This window comes from Parus major, chromosome 2 (assembly GCF_001522545.3).
Source record: "Parus major isolate Abel chromosome 2, Parus_major1.1, whole genome shotgun sequence".
Taxonomy (NCBI): Eukaryota; Metazoa; Chordata; class Aves; order Passeriformes; family Paridae; genus Parus; species Parus major.
The window spans coordinates 126,697,896-126,716,877 of NC_031769.1; the positions used below are offsets into that span (position 1 = coordinate 126,697,896).

The 18,982-nt window shown below is 39.3% G+C and overlaps 1 protein-coding gene across 7 annotated transcripts in view; it reads right to left on the reverse strand.

Annotated features, from left to right (window-relative positions):
* Positions 1-18,982, reverse strand: part of RUNX1T1 (RUNX1 partner transcriptional co-repressor 1) — a 115,500-nt gene that overhangs the window by 45,474 nt on the left and 51,044 nt on the right. For all 7 annotated transcript variants that reach the window (XM_015618777.3, XM_015618780.3, XM_015618779.3 and 4 more), the window contains 3 exons: positions 5,875-6,012; positions 1,888-2,129; positions 192-281 (listed from right to left, as the gene is read on the reverse strand). In XM_015618777.3, coding sequence (XP_015474263.1) covers positions 192-281; positions 1,888-2,129; positions 5,875-6,012 — 470 coding nt within the window. The remainder of the gene's footprint in view (positions 1-191; positions 282-1,887; positions 2,130-5,874; positions 6,013-18,982) is intronic.

Genomic DNA, 18,982 nt, shown 5'->3' on the forward strand with positions numbered 1-18,982 from the left:
AGCTTCTGAGCAGCTAGAAATGATCCTGAACCATATAGTCAGATGCAGTTACATGCACTAAGCTATGGAAAGTAGCCCTTGCAGGTTATTCATTTCTCTGACTCTCTTAAAAAGAAAAAACGTAACATGCATCTGTGACCTAGCAACAAAATGGTTTGAAATACTTTCCAGATCACTGAACTGTGCAATACCTTTAAAAATGGGATGACAAAAGGTCGCAGTGGGAAGTTAGTAGCTTCTTGCAGTTTGGAATGAAATTCTTCAATTGTCAAAGTAGAATTCTGTTGAGAAAAAAAAAAATCTGTCTTGGTGACAAAATAATGAAAACACTTAGCAAGAGAAACAGTAACTGAAGAACTCTGAAATTTCTTAACAACTAGATATTGGTGAGAGAATTAAGAAAAGCATGCTGCATATTAAATTATTACCTTAGTAAAATACACAAAGGAAAGCACAAGCATCTCAGATGTTCAGTGCCTGTTGCTTAGAGTATAGTTTAAGTTCTCAAGTGTAAATCATGCAAAGGCTTTTACACTTCAAACATCAGTTAAATCTGCTTTTTTCAACTTTTTTTTTTTAAATTTCATATTTTTCTACTGTTATCTTTTGAAAGAGGACTGTTTACTATGTCCTAGGCTATGTAGGAAAGTCATTATTTAGAGATGAAGTTATAATCATGAATTCCACATGCTGGCAGGGTTGACCAAGGGAATAGCATGGATACGTGGATTTTCCCAAGGGAAAAATCCTAATTTGCTCCTAAGACCTGAAATGAAGTTAGAAATCAACTGTAATTAACAGTGGGAAAGCACTTTTTAGCTGAAAATCAGTGGAATGTGGATGTTCCCAAAGCCACCTTCAGCTTCTTTACTAGTTCCCCCTTCCAAAGAGAACCATGTGACAAGCAAAACCCCATTAAACACTTATTTTGAATACAGAAACAAATGGAGAGTAACATACTAATGTTATACTGCCTGCATTAAACTTCCCTTTGATATAGACCCAGGTGAAGGAGCATTCACAGGTGTCAGGTAGGGGTTTGTGAAGATACAAGCAAAGACTCTGACGTCAACACTCAGCCTTAGTGCTAAACAGTGCTGTCAGCCTCTGCTCCAAATGAAATCAATGGTAATTGCAGCTGCTCAGAACAGATGTAAATTAGAGCACCACAATAGCATCTTCCCCAGTACATCCAATTATTGCTGAAGGAAATACATGGGAGACAACAATGTCTGGCAGGGAGAGGACTTTATTGGGAGTATAACGAATCCTGGGCCGGATTTCACTTTTTGCACGTAAAAGGGCAGCCCAAGTTGACAGATGTAAGTAAGAAAGAGCTGAAATTTTCATTAAGTCATACCATCACATAGAGATAACCTTACCAATAAAGCAACCTAAGTAGCAGCAGTGCTTCATTGGGTTCATAATTGTTTGGTTCAATGACACTGAGAAAGAGTTTTGCACTGCACAACTGCAGTCCAAACATACTCAGCTCACCCTTTTAACCATTGGCACTATATATTCAGGGCTCTCTCCTTTCCTCATCCAACTAAACTAGGCAAGTCAAACCATATTTTACTACATTACAGGATTCAAGGTATGCCTACATTAGGGGTACTGCCATTATAGAATGAAAACCCTCTCACACCATTACACCTTTAACAATTCACTGGCAAAAATAATCAAGGCTATACCTAGCAGGGAATAGCTGCCACTTGTGGGAATGAGTCAGGCTACTCATTTTAGCTCTGTCAGCAAGAGCTGGAGCTTCATTCTTGCATGCTTGGTATCCCTAAAGTATGAGTGCAGTGCATGTGGCCCACTCATTTATAAAATAAACACATCAAGCAAGGAAGAGGAAAAAGAACAGAAAAAATACTTGCTTACCACAAGTCCTAGCACAAGGGTACGCACTCTCTCCCCAATCTCTGGTGAAATGTCATTGCCAAACTGCTGTAAGGTTGTAAGAAATCTCTTCAGTTTGCTGAGCTGCCTAGCTCCACAAGCTGGCGGTAACTGCTGGTTAGCCAGAGAAGAGGAAGAGGAAGAGGATGGCCCATTGCTAAAGCCATTAGGAGGAGATGGAGCTCCATTTAACGCTGTTGGTGAATGGCTAGTGCCATTGGTTACTGAAAGAAAGAGAGACAGAGGATAAAATAAAGATTGGGGTTGGGGGAAAGATAGAGAGAAAAAGGAGACAGAGGGGAAAATCCATCAGCTTATGTTTTCTGCACTTGACCTCAGAATTAATTAAGTTGCACAATCAAAGATAATTAGCCTTTAGACAGAGAGACAGTCTGCAGTTTATATCTATTTCCCAATAGCTGGTGCTGAACATTTTAAGGACTGGAAATAACAGCAGCTGTCTCTCACACAGCCCCTTCAAAATGCTCCTGGACCTGAAAAGCATCATTTGAATACCAGCCTTTTGTCAGAAGATTTTAAAAAGAGAGGGAAATGGAGAGAGAAAAAGCATGAGTGCATTTATGATTGAAGACCAAAAAAAAATTGCTCTTTGGGGTAGAAAAAAACGTGCAGACATATTTCATGAAGCCTCAGTTTATCTCTGAATATTTTTACTTGTGTTTTGTACACACAACTGACAGCTGTGTTTATAAAACAGGACTTTCACGTTTTAACCTTACACCACCCAATGAGAAGGTTATTTTTTCCAATACAGATTTCCTAGCTACTAACATATGGAACACACAAAGTTGTCTGTGCAGGTACAAATGCTGCCAATGCTCCCTGTGCCCTGAAGCCTTGCAAAAAGGGCATGAAGCTAGACTTCAGAAGATTTCTCAAAGACCATGAGCATATCTCTCTGCTTTCACGTGCCAGCACCTTATCTCTAAAAAGGATAAGAAAGCATTTCCCTTCTGTTGCAAGGTTGCTGTGAGAATAACTATCTAAAGTACTAAGCATTCAAAATTTATGGCAATGAGATGCATGCAGACATACTGAAGACAACAGAGAGTTTTTGGCTGCCATTTCAGTTTGAGTCATATACACATTCTAGAAGAGGGCAGAGAATCAAACTGGGGACATCCTCTTCCGCTCAGGTTAGTTGGAACAGCAACACTCAAAATACATGCCATTGAGGCTGAGTCTGATTTGCTAAAATGACAACAAACAGCAAGAAAAGGATGGCTCCCTAGAACTACAAGTGTACCACTGCACTGGCAGGTGTGAGCATGCAGCATGTGACTGTACCCAGCAGCAGCTGCACTCAGTGGGCCACCGTCCTGGAGAAATTGTCTAACTTTTTTTTTGGGGAGCCACTCAGAACTCATCCCAAAAAAACATCAAATATCAGGAACTTGTCTACAAACAAAAATGGATAGGAGTATTAGTTTAGCTTGTTTCCTATTTAAAAGCACAACAAGGGCAAGCTAGCAGCTTTAAATACTTTCAATGTCTTTCAATGACCAGCCTCTCTGAAGCCAAACATCCCTTTCTCATCTCATTTCCTTCATCGATTATCCTTAGCTTTAATCAGGAAGTCCTTCTTCAGGGTGGACACCCACTACTAAATAGAAATCACTACCCTATTACCATATTTAAATCTCTGCCACAAACCTTCAAAGGAGTTTTTGTTGCCCCAGTCACTGCCTTCCAGAGGCACTACAGAAAAAGCTATGTGAATTGTTATCTAGCCTCTGCTTGTGTTTTATCCTAGTTTTTGACTGCCTATTCTGGCTGCGTGGGCTAGTGAGAACAAGGATTGGAAAAAACAGAAATAGAAAGAAGCTGCCCTCAGCAAGTTCAGCTCCCTGTACGGCTGCAGGCCACGCTCTGAGTGCTGCAGTGGGGTGAGGTATCTGAGTAAACAAATATGTTGTGATTGCAAGGAACTCACATAGCCAAAAGTCATCCTACCAGGAACTTTAAGAAAATGAGGACTGGGGAGAATAGTGACATGTCCTGCTGATCTACCCTGACACCACACAACAACTCTGTCATCCATAAGGGACTGGTCTAGACAGAGGGTGCTGGGGCTATGATCAAGAAAACAGAGAAGAGTGGAGTTCATTACCTAGGATAGATACAGGGAGAAGACAGGCTGATAAAGGTTTCTCCCACAACAAAAGAAATACAGAAATAGTCCCGTTATTTCAGTGGTTTCCTTATAATATTTGAATTTACCAATTGGCAAAGCTGTGCATAATTTCTAAAACAAACCCACGTAGCTAATCCAAAAGAATTTAGCATTTAAAATTTCAAACTACAACGCGTCAAGAATTTTTAATCATCTAAACCAAAGAAAACAAAGATATTCTAGACCAGAAAACAAGTCAGATCTCTCTGGCCTGCAGGCATTCCTGCTGTAGTAATAATAAATGTAACAGACACTCTGACAAAAGTGACTGTTTATTGTACAAGCTGGAACACCTAAAGCCAAACTCCAAAATCTGACAGGGTAAAAAGCAATTAAAATATTATAAATAAAAGATTTTCAGACTTTTAGTCTTCAAATAAGGAGCCCCAAAAATCAAGCTGTGGTTCACACACCTTCCCAAGTGCTGAACTCTATCAAATAAACCAATACCCAGAGGCCTTGTGAGGACTGCGAGTGTGACTAAAGAACATTGTCATATTCCTTTTATGATTGCCAAAGATCATCCTGCACTCTTGGCAGGGCATCACACTGGAGAGCTTAATCTGCAAGAGCCTAATCCTGCAAAAACCCAGAAACAATTTAACTTCAGACTGAAGCAGCTCCAGTGTGAAGCTCCATCCAGGATGATTCAGGTGCTGGAGTTAAGCAAAACAGACAAATCTTTGCAGGATCAGAGTGACTGGGTTAAATGTGAGTTTATGTGAATAGCTGGCACAAACCCTCCTCACTGTTTAAGTTCAACATAAATTGTCAGGACAGGGCTCCCTGGGATAAGTAGTACAAAGGCCTCCAGCTGGCCTTCAGCATAGAGGTGAATTTTAAATAAGGCATTTAACAGAGAGAAAGGGACTAAAACAGACATAGGCAAGACAAATAGAAGATGCAGCTTTCATTCTGTTTAGGCATATGTATTCTACTGTTCTAAAAATGTTTTATTTAAAATGTGAAATGTAAACACATTCTCATGTTTATACTATTACAAGGCAGTATAAAAGAGACCAAAAAATTTGCAGTTAAATCTTAGTATGAGAAATGTGGATCATTTCATGGCTGTGAAAAGAATAGTCCAGACAACGTGCCAGATTCAAATCTCAGTTATGCTGACATGAATGCAGCATATACCAAGACTAGTAGAGTTATATGTTTACATCAATAAGCTGAGACAGAGATGAAGCCCTAAGTGATTTAGAGAAGTGGTAACAGACTAGAAACCTCTAGATAAAAATTATGGAAGGACTTTAGTTTTGGTTATATATCAATATTAACTGGACATTATATAGCACTGAAATCAGAATTCTTCACTGAAACATAATCAAGAGGAAGATTAGTATTTTTTCATTATGAATTATCTCCACTTTAAAAACAAAAAACAAACAAACAAACTCCCTGAAGTTTCTATACAAAAGGGAATGGGATTGTTTAAACAACATAATGGCATGTAAGAGAAGAAGGTTTTCTGTCCTTCTCACAAGAGGGCTAACCTGAGCTTTAAGTACATGGGAAGCCAGTACTCATTGTTCTTTGACACTGTGACCAAGTGATCAACGAAATAACAACACAACTCTGAGCTGAATGTCTTAATAAGTTAAAGATGCGTTAATCTGTTGTGAACTTTGTTTTGCTTAATTACTTTATCCCAATATAATCAAATGTTGCTCCTGCCACTTCATGCACATTTCCCTTCACCTATTTTAGTTTCTGACATACAGAATAGAAAGAAGATGGAAGAAAAGGAAGAAAATAAGACTAATTACACGTTGTGGGCGTAAATGAACTGGTTCTTGGAGCTCCTTGGGTAGTGGGAGGAGGTGGCATGGTTGGAGGCGTCAGCCTGGATTGTGTCTTCACATCCACAGGTGAGTCTGGCATTGTGGAATGCTTCTCAGTGCGATCTGCAACACACACCACAGGAACACACCGGTTTATTTCCCCAAGCACACCCCCTCTGACAAAATCTTAAAAGCTAATGCAAGAAGTGAGCCATTTCAGCATCTGCTGTGAAAGATTACACCTGATTATCTACTCCAGTGTGCTCTTCCCAAATTGCATCATCTAAACCTTACTTAAGAAGGTGCAACACAGATGGTAAGACCTCATTTGTAGCAGTGCTACATTATCCTTTGTTTTTATTTCTAGCATGTGCAGATGCTACCTCCCAAGCACTCCTGAAGCTGCAATAATGCCAGCTCCCTTCAAGGCCCTCGTGTTAGCCAGGAGGAAAAATAGATGAAGGGACAGGAAGATAATAAATCCCATTACAAAATCTCTTCCAGAATTAAAACCTGAAGCTCTTTAGTACAGGTGAGGTATTGGGTGGGATATTGGTTGAAGTCAGCTCTCTTCATGTCTCCTCTTTCTATCACCTGCTGCCCTCTCCATTGCTTCTCTTTGTAATCTTATGCTAAACCTATGTTAAATACACACACCCCCTGAATCACTCTACCACAATGTCCCTGGTTATTCTCATATTCACCAGAAAAATAAATACAACATGCCAAAATTGTATGTCAATCATCTCACATACATACAATTATTTTCAAGTAAGCATGTAAGTTTGCACCTTCTCATATTAAGAACAACTTTTAATGTTCAAAACCTGCAAGATAAGCAGGAACATACCTCCCCAAGAAAACAAAACAAACATAAGGCAAAACCAGGAAGAAAACATAACACTTCTCTCGCAACTGAAGATCTAAATATACAACACACGTGATAAGCTACAAAAGTGCACTCTTTTTCCCAACATCTTTTTGAATGATACTACCTTAAGTTTGTTGGTTTTTTTAAGCCATCCAAGCCCATATGTTTCATTTATTAAGAATGGGCAAAACAAAGCAAAATTTATCAGTTGAAGGCAAAATTAAGGCTTTCTCATTCATACCAGGAGTTTAGCAAGCCATCTTGAGAAAAGATGAGTACAATGATGTTTAGCTTTTAATGGAAATAAGTCAAATTCTCCAATTCCCTCTTTGGGGAGTCGGGGTTATTTATTTATACACAGCCCAACAGAAGTCTTCCTGAGCTCCACAAGTAAAGCGAGGAAGTGTCACTGCTAATGGGCAAGCACGTACATCCATGGTTTTAATTCAAGACATGTCACATTCTGTAAATTCTGTCACTTCATTTTGTGACAAAATACCTTGTTCTTACTAACAACATACAAACTTCAATGAAATAATCGCATCTGAAATTTTCTCTGAGAGACAATAACAGAAATTTAATGCAATGCACACATTTAACAAAGAACGGATATGTTTTAAAGAGCCTCAAAACAATTATCAGAAAACTTAAATACGAGAAAGTTATTTTTAAAAAAAAATGAATGGGGGAAGGGAAAAGAAAACAGCCCCCACTCCCCCCCCCCAAAAAAAATTAACAACAGATACCAATCTATATCTGTCTGAAACTAAAGAAATTGAGGAAGCAAGTAGTAAGACCCAGAGGTGCAGTGTGTCAGGTACTGCAGTTATAGAAGCTATTTTCAACCTTTGTTGAAATGCCTACAGGCAATGTTTCAGCTCTCAGGGAAAGGGAGTAATTTCATATAGAATTTAGAGACAAGTTTGGGGAAGATGAGCAGTGAAACACACTCAGAATAGGATGAGGGGAATACAGATACAATTTTATAGGATCTGTAGTGCTGATCTAAGGTTAGTAAACCTCAGCTGTGGTATCCACAGAGATAACCTTAGAGTAATACACAATGATTACCTTAAATATTAAGGTTGTTGCACAGGTAAGTGAGTTATGATTTGCAAATCAAGCAACAGTAAATTATTACATGCTGGAAAACAAAATCAGGTTTCTAAACAAATTCTATACATATTTCCATTCTGTATCACTATACTAAAACAGTTAAATCTCTATCTTCAATAAGCCATTAATTTAATATAAAGAACTATGAAAACTCGTCTTGAAATGTTAATTGCTTCCTTAATAGCCGAATTCATCTTGCACTCACCTCAACCAACCTCAGCAACAAGGGAATAAATAGCTTTCAGCTCATGTTGCAACAGAGGGAAAGAGGCACAGCAGTGAGCCCAAGCCCTCCTAAATAAAGGCAAATATTTCTCCCATGCCAAGAAAGGAGAGAGAAAGGGAGGCTTGCCAGAGCTGGTGGGGAGATAACAGTGGGAACTGCTGGTCCATCTGGTTTTCATTCTGCTAACACTCACATTGAACTGTTAAGGAAGGCAGTCCAGGTACACAGATTTGAAGCATGTGGGAGCGCAGACACAGGCACAGAGGAGATGGAGGTGGGTGGAAGAAGGAGTGAGAGAAATCGAGCTCCTCTAACAGACTGCTGCTCGCTGCAAGCAGGCACAGCCTGTATCCTCCAATTCAGCTGGTGATAACTAAAAGCGATACTGAGCCCTAACCAACTGCACAGCTCCTGCTCCTGCTCCCTCCCTTCCCTGCATTTCAAAGTTCAGGTTTGATCTGAAACGCGCTCAGATCAGAGCGGAGACTTTCCCAAAAAGCTGGCAATGTTTTGCTACTTAAATTGAACACGGTAGTGGGAAATACTGTGTTGGTTTTGCCCTCGAATTTCAGGTTGCTACTCCATCATAATCCAAATGATTTTTACTACCTCCAACAGTTTGCCACCCAGTCTGCAGATTGCTGAGTTTATCCACGGACCCCTGTACTTCTCATCTAGTAACATTAGGTTTGATTTTCCCAATTACCTTTCTTTGGACCTCTTAGGGCTTTACATACAACTTTCCTTTTTGTTACCTCTCTCTCCCTTGCAAAACCCTAAACCCTACTCTCCTACTGTATGATCACAGACAGGCAGATTTCTCTCCGACTGTCTCTAAGTTCCCTAGTCCTGCCTTCTTTAAGGAGATATTAAGGATCCTTTCAGGCACACCCCAAAACATTTCTTACCAGAGTAGAAGATTATTTTGTCAGAACAGAGATTATCTGTGGGGGCAGGGAAAAAAGGCTTTTGAAGAAGTACAATGCAAAATGCAAAGCTCTTCCACATGCTTGGAAGACACCATCACACCACCCAGGAGAACAGCTTTTACAACTCTCTATTCCATCCTCTTTAACAACAAAACCCCTGTGGGAGCCATTCTGCTCTTACTGCTACTGTTTACCTGTTCCTTTCCTTTTCATACAGCTCCCTGAACTCTGAGGGAGTGATGAGACCTGTCTACAGCACCCACCACTGTCCCACTACCCACAGCCCCAGAGAATGTAAGCAGCTCTAAGACAGATCACTCAGGGGATGAAGTGGTGACGGAGAGCCACAAACCAGAGCCAGCACTGATAAAATAGTTAACAGCTCTTGTGATCTGAACTCCTAAAGCTTTTGGTGTCTGACACTTAGCCTATAAGTCCAGCTTCTACAAATCATTATTTACTTTTTAATTAATAAAAACAATAAACCTTACAACCAACACTTTTCACTGTAATGGTTGAAAAACAGCCTGATGATATGAAAGCTAAAGACAAAATGGCATTTGAATCATATTCACAAGCTAATTTCCTTCAAGACATATGTCATGACGCTTTTAATATATGGACATTCTTCATACAAACTCTCAGTGGACATTCTGCTACTTGTACCTTAGGAGGTAATGAGAGTTTGGTAGGGAAAGAAAGAATCCCTCAAGAGGAAAAACCCTAATTTTAACATCAATTTTCCCTGAAATTTGGAAGAACTTTCACCATGTCTTAAATTGCTCAATTTCTTGAATTCCAAAATCATTTTTATGCTCTTGAGTCAAACCAAACTCCCCACTTGCAAAGCTAGCTCTGGCTAACTTTTTCTTCAGATGGACCCTGACATTTCAAAGAATAATCCTGAATTAGGAGGGACACACCAGAAAGTTTCATATAGGCATCATCCTGCAGCATCCCACATTTAAAAGCACAGACTGTGTATACAGAGGAAGTAACTTCTTTCAGGTGCAACAATTTCTTCCACTGAATCCCTTTAAACAATGACAGACCCATGCTCCTTAACCCAGTTCAGATCAAATGGGACTGAAACCAGAGGTCCTCCAAACTAGAAGGAAAAGGAGACATCTGCAACTAATTCTGTAGTGTTCACTGCAATCAGTTCAGGATGGAGAAAGATGGTGAAATAATGGTCTAGTCCTAATCCATACACACAACCCTCTGGAGCAGCAAGAGACTTAAGATAAATTCAGAAAACATGTTTCAAGTATGCAGAGATCTATTGCATTTGCTTTGGATTATATTTTTTATTTAAAAACAAAACCAAGCAAAACATTTTGAAATACACATTCTTGAATCTCCTTTACAGCAGACTGAAGAACTGTGATTTAACCACAGAAGTATTTTGCTTCATTTAAAATTAAAGAATGTTGTAAAACCGACTTTAAATTACGATATTTCTTCTGTGGATTTCTTGGTTCATGGAACTACAGTGTTCTTGTCGTTCATTCAGTTTTTATGGTAGAGGTTATTTTTATCACTATATTTAGCTGTTAGGTGAATACTGGTATTTACCATAAACACAGTCAGCTTCTGAATCAAACAAGGAAGAGACAAAGCATGCAGGAGCCGGGGCAAAGAGAGATGTGCCTGCATTCAAAGTGATTTACTTTACTTCCTGTACCCTACGAGATTTAGTCCATTTTTAAAACAAGGCGGTCTTTCATAAATGGCAACATTTCAGCTCACATGGCACACTTCCAAGTCTAACGCATCAAGGAAAGCTGATGTATGGAACAAAATATGGAATATATAAATACTTTACTGATACCATTTCAATAGCCAATTCAATGTCAAGCATTTCTAGGAGTGGCGTGTTTTCAATTTCCTTTTTTAAATGAAAAAAAATTGTGGTATAATATGCTGTGGCATTTATTTTACTTTTAGTTAGTGCAAACAGTTCCAGATGTACACTCAGGCATAAAAGATTCTTAAAAGATGCTTTATATTGATTGTACAGTACTTTCCACTTTGGTGCAAACATTTAAAAAATAAAAATAAAACTCGCTAAATTAAAAGAGTCCATTGTCTTGTTTCCTTTAAACTCACAAAAAGAACAAGCCCCACATATGACACAAGGGATTAGAACCTGCCTCCACAACCCAAGTTACAGGAATCATGACCTAAATCTAAAGGATTTAATACTGATGATTTCTTAGACGCATTGGACTAATTTTCATTATTTTGAGAGGGGTGGCAGGGATGTGCAAGCCGGTTACCACAGACTGTGAGTCACAATGGGGATGAACCTAAGTCAGACAACCACAAGCCCAACCTAGGAGGACAAATTCCATAGTTCTTCCATCCATAATGCTACCATGCTGCAGCCAGTAAGAACTTCTCCTTCAGATGTGGCCAATCCACACAGCACCATTAGTAACAGGCAGTGTTTGTGGAGACCCACAACTCCTGACCATCAAACCTGCTGCTATACTGGGCAGGACAATATTACAAGGCTGCCTCAGTTGAAAGGAACTCATCTGAGAATGGATGGTATAAGCCTGACATATCTGGTAAATCCCACCCACTCCATGTCCTGAAACCCTGGGGAAACCTGCAAGTCATACAATGCAGGTTTCATACAAAACATGACAGGTGGGCAACACCACTGCAGACCCTCTCCCTGCCAAGCATGACTGGGATTTGCTTGAGACTGGTACAGTCTTCATTCCATTTACCTCTTGGCCCTTTTGGCTTCTTCTTGATAAATAAATAAGGACCTAAACCCAATGGATGTTTTTGTGCTATACATAAGATCTCAAACAGGCATAGTAGAGATATAACTTTCTCTCAGCATTAGATGTAATCACATTATTGGCCTAGAAAGGAAACATCACTGTGTTTCCAGTTCCCCAGTAGAGAACTTTTACTTCCGGGTGATTTGCAGGAATGCAGTATCAGAGATCAACTCAGACTCTGTCTTTTGTCACAGAACATGACCTCTGCAAGATTTATCCACCAATCCACCAGGAATCAGAATCCATGTGAAGTGACTGATGGATATGAACAGCAAAGTTTTCAGATGACATAATGTTTCAATGCTTCTTTAGCATGCTGGTTATGAAGCTCATATATTGAAGATGACCCTTTTGCAAGAGCAAAATTGCAATTTTGCTGCAGTCTTATCTTCATTCTCCTCTGCTCAGATAGTTGAACAATTCATATCACCAGCTATTCTTCAGAATAAATGAAAGCACACTCAATTTACCCATTTATGCTCATTTAATATGCAATAGCTAGAAGAAATTCTGTATCCTGGGAGTTCACTGAAGTTATCTGAGGCCACGTTATAAGAGTTTTTTCAGCTGTGCTAAAATAAGCCTTGAGCATAATACAATCTCCTCTGTCTCCCAAAAGCTGAAAGAGATTTTTGTGCTACTGTCTCCCAGTTTTGGTAGAGCTTGTGGATGATATAAAGCAGGTAAATAGCAAAAATGCTTTATGTCATATTCTTTGTCCACAATGGTACCTTGACTGGTCCTATCAATCATGACAATGAACCACAAATGCAGAAGCATTCTCTTTGATTTCAGTTTGCTATGGTGTGAGGTTCTGACTGGCAAAAAAACTTAGTCCCACACTCATGGCTTAGCAGCTGAAGGCCAGATAATTACACATATTACAAAATAAGCAATGCATGAATTCAGTCTCAGAATTAAGACCAAAATGTCAAGGCTTGCTTTGCTTAGACATACTGTTTTTTCCTGAAAGAAATAAACTTGTCTTGCCACATAATTTCCTTTCAAAAGAGGGGGGGGAAATAGAAAAATAAACTTTTCTCTCTCATTTAACCATCTGACATGTTTTGACAGTTTCAAAACTATCAAAAATTCACTTTCAGTTATTTAATAAAAACTGGCTTATGTCAGAATTGCACCTTTTTTTAAATGCCTCTTTTCTCCTTCACCCTTTCTGGCTTTGCAAATTTTCCATGTATATTTGCTTGAATGCAGGAAGGCAGGGAAGAACACATTCTAAATCTAAATCTGCTACCACCATAATTGTTTATGAAATACTTAGCAAGAGGAGACAAGCAAAATAAGGGCCAAACTGTGGCAGCTGCCCTGAGTTCCTTTAAGCCCCCAGAAAACAAAGTCTACGAGTTCCTTTGTCATGGATGAATACACAACAGTTGGCCTGTAATGACGCTGATGACTATGTGGATTTATTCTAAATATCCCACCAAACACCATGAAAATTCCTCTATATATGAACTAATGCAGTTAATAAACAACAGTCCTATAATCAGTACTGAAATACAATTTTCCCGTTTACATTGTTTCCTAGATCTTTTCTTTTTGTTGACAATCTATCCAACTGAGAACTGTGTGTTTTGAGTGATTCTCTTGTGTTTCACGTCATGAGAAGTATTGCTGCTATTCCAAACGCAGCTCACTGAACACTGAGGCTCAAGTGAAGGGACAAAGAGGCACTCTCTGCCTTTGGCATGAAGAACTGAAGAACAGCCAGACCAACCACTGGCCTAACTCATGCCCCAGCCTCCCTGACAAGCTACAGAGACCACCTCTCTGCATTAGCAATTAGTTCCTTTACTTGTAGAGGAAATCATCAGCACACTTGCAGATGTACTTTCACAAAGGCTCCCTGACCACTAACTTGTTTCCTTTCCGCATCATCATCCCTGGAAGTCTTACCCTGGTCAGGATTACATACAATTTGACAAACTACAGATCAAGGCAGATTGATATCTAAGAAACATAAGTGCCATCAGAATCTAACTGCTCTTAATGTATTAATTAATTAATTAGTAGTATTGCTGCTTTTATATACTCAACCACACACAGCATAGATCCTTCCTACCAGAAGTAAGATTTTTCTCTCAACATCAATTGAAATTTCATAACTTGCATATTTATGTTTTTAATTCAAAGTTTGTCCAGTCCTAAATTAACAGTAAATAACAGAATCACAGAAAGACTTGGGTTGGAAGGGGACCTTCAAGATCATACTCTTTCAGCCCCCCTTGCATTCACAGGTTGTCGCTGAACAAGGTTGCTCAGAGCCTCATCTAATCTGGCCTTGAACATTTCCAGAGATGAAGCACCCACAGATTCTCTGGGCAACCTGTTCCAGTGCCTCGTCATCCTCACAGTAAAGAGCTTCTTCATAATAACCAGTCTAAACCTACTCTCAGTTTGAAACCACAGTTTGTTACACAATGCTAAAAGTCTGAAGAAAATAATTATAAACCTCTTTATTTTTAATGCACTTACACAAAATGTAAAGGACAGATGTACTCATTTTAGAAAAGTCCTAAGACAATACTGATACTATTTCATTCATATTCATTATATCTGATACTGATATTATTTCATTAGATTTAGCCGGAACTGAAGTCTCCAATATAGACTATACAAAGTAATCAAAAGCAACTTATTTAAATTCCTCTGCTAAAAAGACAAAAAAGCTACTACAGCTGTACTTTTCAGAGGCATTGCTTATATTTATATAACATGCCAGAAGTCCTTTAGATTCAAAAAGAATCAAATATGGGTGTAGGAGGTGATATTTTCCATGGTTATACATCTGAAAAGATGACACAGGGACTATCAAGAAGGTTATGGATACAGTTTTGGCTTTGCTTGGTTTTAAAATGTGGAATTTGTTATGGACAAGTCAAGACCCTGTAAGGTGTAGAGTGGTGGTGGCCAGTCTGGGACAGGTGGCTTCCCACCTTGTGGATCAAGGTCTCAAATCCCTGATCTACCAGACTGCACCATTTACTCATCCAAAAACCCAGTTCCTCCAAGTGATATTTCAGACAGCGAAAAGTCTGTTCCATTAGACATCTGGTCTAATCTTGCAGGTCTGGGGAGCAAGACTTTACCCATAATACTGAAAGCAGAGGCAGCCAAACTCCCTCTCAACCAAGCACCACAACAGTCTGAGGAAGTCTGCTTATTCCTGCCATCGAACACAGACAGCTAAATTAGTTGACTAAATGTCCCATATAATCACTAAAGAGCTAGTCTCTAATTTTTTTAATCTCTATGGCTGCTAAATCAGGCATAAACATTCCCATATAGATCTAGGTTCTTTGCCTCATGAGAACCAGGAGCACTCAGACTGCTCTCACAGTGCGGCTGCTGTATACAACAGTTGGTGGTCCTCAGTGACCAGGCATAATAACTCCTTGGCTTCTATTCAGCCACTCAAGACAGGTATTAATCCACCAATGAAAATATATAATGAAGCTTATTTCCCCTAGAAAGCCTTGCACAGGTGCTGGTACTGTTAGTTTCCTACTGCCACTACCAGAAAGACAAAAGTGAAACCATAGGCTCTCCCCCATCTCAGTATTACACACTGACAATCTTCAGTAGTGCAATTTATTACACTCATCAGTACTTTGGCATTTGTAGAAATACACACTTTGGAAGACTATCCTTTCACATCATCAGATGATGCCATTAAAAATATATTTTATTTATGTGACACACTGTCTAGACAGTGTGAGAAAATACTCATTATTAGTTACGAGTCAGCTCCTCCTCGATGCCACATGTCACACCAAATGTCTTTTATTTGGGCACTGGATCACACCTGAATAAAGCAGTGGAGAGGTGACAAGGCAGAAAAAGCTTCAAGAAATGAACACACAAGAAATGAAGACCCAAATATCTTCTTAGATGAGTCAATACTACTTATTGACAAATAAGCTCCCTGGCAAAACAAATACTACCATTAGCAAATCCAAAACTATGTTTTGAATCATCTGGCCTAACGCATCATGTGCACTCCTAAAAGTGAATGTGAAATAGTATAAGCATATAAAGGAAGAAGGAAAGGAAAGAATTTGTGTATGCCGTTTAAGACTAACAAGTATAAAACCAGATTAAACCTCTTTCTGAAGCCAGCAAATTCACACTAATTCATATTGGCACAGACGTCTCTGGTGATCTCACACAGAAAGAGAGATACTGGGTTAGCCTTGCAGGCAGACTCCAGCTCCAGAAACACTCAGGAATATGTGTTTAACTATTGACACTGAAAACAGCTGTAGATAAACTAATGAGACCACTCACAGGGTATACAATTACACACAATGTTACTAGAGCTTAAAGCATCACAGCAGTCTTAGTCTTGCACTATAAAGCTTAAAACTTCCTTCTTTTGAAGCATCTTCCCTATGTTTTGGATTTTAAGTACAAATCAGACCCCAGTTGAAGCCTGAATTGAAAGAAAAATCAGCCATTACTACAGAATCCATAAAAAATATGCGCAAATTTTTGCAACTATTTCAGGTATCATAGTATCGCCATGATTGATGACAGTTGTACATTACATACTTCATTTCAAGCCCAGCAGATTAAAATTAAATGTTTAGGTTTGGTTTTTTTCCCTCAACAAATACATTAAAAAGGTTTATATATATAGAACAACATTTTCATCAAGCCACCTAAACCTATTACTCCAACATGGCAATATTGATCTTTGTGCATCAGTGCGGCTTCTACAGCTTTCTTCTATATGTGCAGATACGTGTGTGCCTGCATGTGTATGTGCACACACACTTCTACACATATGTGACCAAGTTTTACTTACTTGGTTTTGTGTATAAAAATACTTAATGTGATTTTTTTTTTTTTTTTTTTTTTTTTTTTTTTTTTTTTTGCATTCAAATTTGGAAAGCTGTAAGAGGGAAAGAGCCTTCAATTACACTGAAGGGAGTGTTAAATGGAGGGGAAACTTAAGGGTGAGAAGTCAGACACGAAAGAGAAACCACTCAATGACACGAATGCAAGCGAAATATTGACAAAGTAAGGAAGTCTGATGCATTTGAACTCTGAACATTCAATGTGGATGCATTTAACCCTTTCTGATATGGTTACATTCTCCTGTATATAAAAAAAAATCTTATGAAATGTAGCTTTAACTCTGTGCTGTGGAAACACCGTACATTTGGGCCTACTTACACACTGTGTGTCCCTGAGAGGTGGATTAACCAAAAGAAAGGCCATTTTTAGGAGGAAAAGCAGAGCATTCCCCAGCAGGACGGAAACACCGCGGCGGGGCAGACGAGGCTGCGGGAATGGCCACGGGAGAGTGAGACCACTAGAGGGAGCCGGCATTGTGCCGCGGCACGGGGAGAACCCCGGCCCGCAGCGAATACTCCAAATAAATGGCAAGCTGCTCAGAAAGCCCCAGGGACACGCTTTAAGAACAGTTCTTCCCAGTATCTTCAGCCACGTGATATAAAGGAGAGCCTATGATACTCTGTGTGTGTGTGTGTGTATGTACACATCAGTATGTACTATTCTGTGCCCACCATACCAACAGAATATTAAGTAATTGTGCCTAAAATTCAACTGTATTAGTTTCTTTCTCAAAAGAGCAATCAGACAGCCCTGGCTTCAACAGAATACCTTTTTCAGTGCCTCCTATTTTCACCTCTCACCCCAGCCAAACAAGTTAGATGTTCCCCCCTTGCCCCCAACTACACTTCCCCCTCCACCTTCCCCTGCTTGGGTGATAGCTTTCTTTGTGAAATATTCCAAAAGTGGAATTGCAGAAGCAACACAATAGGCAGTGTTGTGCCTACAACTCACACTATATCTAGTCATAAAACCTGGATTGTGCACGCACAACTATAGCCATATGACGATGGCATGAACTTGAACATACCCCAAACAACATTTAACACCGTTTCTTTTTTTGCACCAAAACACAGAGAACCAAACAAAACCTGGTATTTCCCTCACACCTATAATGAGTCAGAGAGATCAAATGGCAAGCAGAGAAGAAATAAAGGCTCACACAGATCTTTATAAACACCCTTTTGGCATCATGTATGTGCTACAAAAGCTAAAACCCAAGAGCAGATACAATTGAAAAACACAGAAAGATAGTGACTGCACTGGCATCTGCAGTGCAGACCAGTTCTTTATGGTCTTCTTGGAATAGAAGATGTAAAGCACATCAGTGCCTGTTTGGTAAGCTCTGAACTACTCAGATACGAAGAAGTGAAGAACTGCTGAACTAAAACAAGTATCCATGGCAAACTCTAAAATTATGAAAGAAAAATTTAAAAATGGGGAAATAGGTGTCCCTGGATGAAATACTAAACATAACAAGAATAACTGTCCCCAAATGAGCTCCTAGCCATTATCTTTTCCATAATTATTGCAAGTAGCTTCAGTAACTGTGCATACAAATGACCCATTAGAAACCTAACAGGTCATTTCCAAAGGTGATTATGAGCCCTGACTTACAGAGCTACTTGGGTTTTCACACGATTCTGTTCAGTGCCAACAGTCTGCACAAAATTAAGATAAAACCTGTTTCCAAAACACTAAGTGGAAATAAACTTTCAGGAACAAAAAGGTGAACACTGAGGTGGTGAACACTGATGAATCAAATGCAGTCATCTTCATAAATGAAATGTTAAAAAATTTGCTTTTGTCTGTGCTTCGTTGTCAGGAGAATGGAAAAGAGGCAGCAATCATACATTAGAGCCCTTTCAATGCCCCATACTAAAATAATGATGAGTATAACAGTGAAAGTCTAAGGCTAGGCAGGAGAGAGAAAAATCACAGTAGGCTATCAGAGTGGACACCTGCTATAGGACACAGTATGGAGAGCAGAAACATGTCAGTAGATAAAGATGAATCCAAATGAACTCCTTAAAACAACAACAGGATGCTCTTCACCTCAGTGGTCCTTCTTGGCCCTGTTTCTTAATGGTAGATGTGCTATTGTAACAAATGAACAAGCAAAAGGTTTGGTTTAGAAAATATTAGAAAACTATTGAGAAGCACCATTTAAGGAGAGTAATAAGGAACAGGAGTATAGATGTGCAGCTTCCTCAGTTGTTGAGGTTGTTAAAGAAACAGCAGGAGACACAAAAACAGATCCTGGCACTCCCACTGT